Source organism: Etheostoma spectabile, chromosome 2 (genome assembly GCF_008692095.1).
Source record: "Etheostoma spectabile isolate EspeVRDwgs_2016 chromosome 2, UIUC_Espe_1.0, whole genome shotgun sequence".
Classification (NCBI taxonomy): Eukaryota; Metazoa; Chordata; class Actinopteri; order Perciformes; family Percidae; genus Etheostoma; species Etheostoma spectabile.
This window is the reverse complement of record NC_045734.1, coordinates 24,506,518-24,511,947: the sequence shown is the minus strand read 5'-3', so window position 1 is coordinate 24,511,947 and position 5,430 is coordinate 24,506,518. Positions and strand designations below refer to the sequence as shown.

At 37.9% G+C, this 5,430-nt stretch overlaps 1 protein-coding gene across 5 annotated transcripts in view; it reads left to right on the top strand.

The window, feature by feature from the left end:
• Window positions 1-5,430, top strand: part of vav1 (vav guanine nucleotide exchange factor 1) — a 21,247-nt gene that overhangs the window by 6,679 nt on the left and 9,138 nt on the right. For 4 of the 5 annotated variants that reach the window (XM_032544599.1, XM_032544581.1, XM_032544589.1 and 1 more), the window contains exons 7-13: window positions 712-820; window positions 1,936-2,031; window positions 2,180-2,248; window positions 2,353-2,456; window positions 2,580-2,679; window positions 3,165-3,260; window positions 5,046-5,114. In XM_032544599.1, coding sequence (XP_032400490.1) covers window positions 712-820; window positions 1,936-2,031; window positions 2,180-2,248; window positions 2,353-2,456; window positions 2,580-2,679; window positions 3,165-3,260; window positions 5,046-5,114 — 643 coding nt within the window. The remainder of the gene's footprint in view (window positions 1-711; window positions 821-1,935; window positions 2,032-2,179; window positions 2,249-2,352; window positions 2,457-2,579; window positions 2,680-3,164; window positions 3,261-5,045; window positions 5,115-5,430) is intronic. The other variant, XM_032544572.1, reaches the window with a different exon arrangement.

The following is a 5,430-nucleotide window of genomic DNA, read 5'->3' as shown; positions in this document are numbered from 1 at the left end:
GCCGTCATTCTGTCTGAGAAATCAGAGATTTATCTCGTCCGTGGAATGCTTCATGGCTCCAACCTTGCTTACAGTGGAGAAATGCAGAGTCATACTATTTTTAGCTGTGTTCAACACTGGATGACTTATTTTAGGATATATACATATTTCAGAGGCAAATTGAAGGATTTACTTATTTACAATGAAAAAATCCCGTAAGAGATGAACAATTATTGAAAGAAAATCATTGTCTATGTAATTTTCCCATTACAAGCACAATGAGCAATAAGGAGTGTTTTTATTTCAAATGATTGTCTCCTCCCAAAGAAAAGGTAATGATGCAATGTTTATACAAATAAAGTCTTCTTTAGATAAAACTTTACTTAAAAAAGGCTACAATCACAGCTGCATTTACAATTAGAAAAAGCACCCATCATCCCCAAACCCATTTGTTTTGTACATGAAAACATTAATATAGACCTTGATGGTCCAAACACTGCATCATTAAAATGTATTTCTTGTCTTCTTTATTTTCTTTTTCCTATCCATCATGATCCAGTATCATTGAGCAACGCATTTAATTTCCACCACCCACACAGATGCTGTTCTGTAGCCAACTGTGACCTCTGACCTCTCTGTGGAGTGATAATGGGATGTACTCTGTTGGGATTTTAATGAAGACAAGAGCAATACTGTGATCGTAACATTGTGTGCATGCATCATGTGATTCAGTGACACCGTGGACGAGGATGATGACTTGTACGACTGTGTGGAGGACGAGGAGAACGAAGGAGATGAGATCTATGAAGACTTGATGAGGACGGATGAACAACATGAAACTGTGAGTGAACCTCCAACAAAAAGGAAGGTTGGGGCTGTGTTTTTCAGCAACAGCAACTTTTCACCCTCCATTCCCTGGTTGCATTTAGATAAACCTTAAGGTAAACTTATTCAGCAATTTGCAAGAAAAAAACAACGTTTAGACAGTCTAAAAATGTTTTTGTTTAGCAGAAATATATCCTTCTGCTATCCTATCCTGTTACTCATCTCGCTATCCATCCAATTTATTTAGTGGGTGTTATGACCCACAGGTTGGGAACATAGACTGTTACTATTAGTGGACAGAGCATGTGTGACGTCAGCCAATGGTTTGTGGAGATCTGCTATCCGTCGTCAAGTTTGCTGTTACGGGCGCAGCCATCTTGGTTGTGGATTTGATGATTTTAGACGAGAGGGCGGAATGAGGGAGGAGCCCTCACACTCTACATTACTTCACACACTTTCAATAACAATCACATCATAGCCATGCCCTAAAACACCCCCTGCTTTATCGCCAATTTTAAAACCAACGAGACCAATTCAAAAAACAAACATCATTCTGTGTTGCAGAAGACTTTGAGGCCATAAACTCATTATGAAAATGTTTACTGAGGTAATAAATCAAGTAGTTCACTTTAGAGTAAAAAAAAAGCTGGTGCAACACAGATGTCTTCTTAAATGATATATTTTTGTATTTTTTAAGTTGCATAACAGTGACTAACGTTTTGATGTAGAATTCCGTCTTCATCAGAGTCCTGTGGGTCACTTTGTCATAGACTTCTATAGAAACTGACCTCCTTTTGCAACCGCATGTGTTGGCACCTGCTGGCACTTTAAGGCACTTCCGCATTTGCAGTACTTCCCCAAACCGGATGCTTTGTCCATTAATATTTTCGGTCTATGGTTGGAAACTACTCCTTCAAACCACCCGGAGTTGTGCAGAGATTTTTGCAGTGTGTCTGAATTCGCAGATATAAGCTACTTTAAAAGTTAACTTCCGAAAGATGCCCCAACCAGGAAATACACATTTGTAAATGTCACCCAGCTACATAATTTAGAGAAAAAAATGTTTTTGATTTTTTTAAATCCTACGGTCTCTTCATTGTTCATTTGACATGTGTTTGTGTGTTCCTGCAGCAGCAGAAGGTCGGAGTAGACAAACGTGAGTGCTGCCTGCAGGAGATCAGACAGACGGAAGAGAAATACTCCGATACACTGGAATCTATATTACAGGTGAGCACACGTTTGCAATCTGATGAAAGACGATCCATGCATTTGCACACGTATAAAAAAAGTCCCTCACACATAGACACACAAGCAAACAAACAGTTATACGCACATTTGAAGAGAATAACAACCATGCCTTCTTTTTTCTGTGCAGCACTTTATGAAGCCTCTTCAAAAGTTTCTCAAGGCTCCAGACTTGGAGAATATCTTTATCAACATAGAGGTAATGGAGGAGTTTATCCACACACCTGGTCATGTGTAAAGTTCCTATGTTGCCGTCATGTATTAGCCTTGTTTACACGTTTTTTTGCAAATGTTTGTTTGTAGGAATTGGCCGTCACCCATCGTAATATGTTGGAGGAGGTCCGGAGTTCCATCCTAGATCATGGAGCCAAGAACCTGTACCAGGTGTTTCTGAACTACAAGGAAAGGTACACAACACAACACAACACACACACACACACACACACACACACCTTTCTATATGTTACACAGTTACACCACAAAACATTTCTGTTATAACAATATGTTTTAACACACATTACCTCCCTCAGGCTCTTACTCTACGGTCATTACTGTAGTCAGGTGGAAACGGCGACAAAACACCTGGACAAGCTTTCAAATACGAGAGAGGATATCAGAATGAAACTGGAGGTGAGGAAGACATACTCTGAAACACACCTGAAGCACAGGGGATGTGGGATTTTGCACTGAGCAGTAATTTGTCACAGAGCTTGACGAAGGCACGTAGTAGTTTTGAATAGTTTAAGGGAAAGATTTGTGCCGATTCAGTCTGAACTGGAGGTGGGGTTGCTGTACATAATTTCTACGTCTCAATCAGTTTTAAAAAATGTGTGAAACGAAGAGCAATAATTGATCTTGTGTGCCGTTTGAGGTGTCCTATCAGATTTAGTTTACATGAGGAGAGTCTACATGGGAAATGCTTTCTGGGCCTTAAAGGGATTTTTTTGTTTCAGTATCACACTTGGTCATGAGGGAAAAGTGGCGGGAAGGCTGAGTCTGCCACACAACACCCTTTTTACCACCGTTTACTGCAGATGTTTACTTCCTTTTCTCTCTCTCTTGCTCTCTCTCTCTTTCTCTCTCTCTCACTCTCACTCACTCTCTCTCTCTCCCAGGAGTGTTCGAACAGAGCAAATAGTCGACGTTTTTCTCTCAGAGATTTACTCATGGTCCCTATGCAGAGGGTCCTCAAATATCACCTGCTGTTACAGGTATGTTTGTACAGGTGATCGTGTCTGACAGGACTCACAGTGATGTCTTAAAAGTGTGTGTGTGTGCGTGGCAGTGATGAAATGTAACTAACATGTTTGTGGTATAAAGCAACAGATTGTAGGATTGATGCACTATGCGCACGTGCGTGGCAGTGATGAAATGTAACTAAGCATATTTACTCTGTAAGTACTGTACTTAAGTACACATTTAAAGTTTTTGCACTTTACTTAAATCCTTGTCTTCATGTCATGACAGCTTTAGTAACTATAGTTACTTTACAAATTAAGATTTTTGCTTACAAAGTGTACCAACAGCTTAAAAAAATAATGATGTTTTGTTTGTTATACAAGTACAGCTTATAGCAATAAGCCAATTGACCAAAAAATATTTCACAACTAATCCGTATTTTTTTTATAAGCCATATTTTGTGCCAAAACTGCCGCTTTTGCTTTAATTCCTTTTATTTTGAATAGCTTAAAAGTTTGGTCACCGTTGTACAAAACAAGCAATGTGATTGGTCACTTTGAGTCGCTTTGGGCTCTGGGTAATTGAGGCAGGCTTTTCTCACTATTTTTAGAAGTTTTACAAACCAAACAATCAATTGATCAATTGGGAGAAAGAAATTATTATTAATTATTATTATTATTAATTATTAATTATTAATTATTCCATAAATAAAAATGATCAGTACTTGCAGTCCTATATAAAATAGCCAAACATATTCTCTCTACCTCAACCAACTACATCAGCACAACCTTCACTGAGATAACACACACTGTCGCTCAGAACACACTGAGAGTAAAAATACTAGCATCAAACACCAATACAGAAAATACTAACTTTTCATCTTTACTGTTTGAACAATTTCAGTGACTTCACACTACTGCTACAAGCTAATAGTTTTTTTTAATGAAAAGATATAGATTTTTACATACCAATTTTCATGTAAGGTAAAGAAGAAGGAATGAAAATCAGCAGTTTGCTTTAATATAGTATTATGTCTCTAGTGATTTTCGGAATTACTGGAAAAAAACTAAAGTTATATTACAGTAACAAAGAATAGTTTGTCTAATCCTGCCTCTCTCCAGCATCATGCAGCAAGTTTTCTTCATCACACTGGATGTCTGCATCATCTCTAAAAACAAATGAATGTTGTGTTTCCATTGCTTTTACCGCCATTACTTTCCTAAAAACAGTACAAACACAGTTTTACTATAGTAAAGGTAGTGTTTTTCACATTTTGTTTTTTATAGCTTGTACGTAACCTCAGACACCTGACCTGGGCATGTTGGAATCTTTGCTCTTTTACCTGTTTCTCTACAAACGTGTACAGTGTATAATGGTTTATCATTCTTTTTTGGTGTTTGTATTTATAAAAAAACAGTATATGTTCGCTAACTAGTCTAAAACAAGACATCTGCTTAGGCTTTCAGCTTTTGAAAGTGTGGTTAGAAGTTTTGACTGCAGTGTGTTAGCATTTGAACAAAGTGCTCTAAATCCACAGTGTTGTGCAGGTTGTGGTTAAAGTCATGGGATAAGTGTGAAAACTGTGTTCAAGCAATGAAAAAAGAACTAGAGTTTGGTAGACATGAACTGCTGCTGTGCAGACTGTAGTTAGAGATTTGCACATGTGAATCCAGTTGTGCCCACTGTCGTCTAGCAATAAAAAAAACTGTAATTAAAGGATAAAAGTATTCTCTCCACCACTGGTGTGTAGCTGCATTACGCCCATGCATTTTTTAATTTTTCCAGTTTGTCTTTAATTTGTGTGTTTGTTCCTGCAGGAGCTGGTAAAGCACACCACTGATAATACAGAGAAAGACAACCTCCGCACAGCTCTTGATGCCATGAGAGTAAGTGTGTATGTCGTGTTGTCTCTACAGTCCTGTGTGTCCTTCCTTCATGTCCTAAAATGCTTGTGGATCTTATGTTGTTTTTAAGTTAATTTTATGTTGACTTTAGAATCTTTTTTCTGTTACACGTTTGTGGTATAAAGCAACAGATTGTAGGATTGATGCACTATGCCCTCACGGACAATAAAGCTTATTCTCTTCTATTATATGTATACTTTATGTGTGTTTGTGCTTATCATCAACTTAAATTTAAGGTATTTAAACATTCATTTGTGTGTGTGTGTGTGTGTGTGTGTGTGTGTGTGTGTGTGTGTGT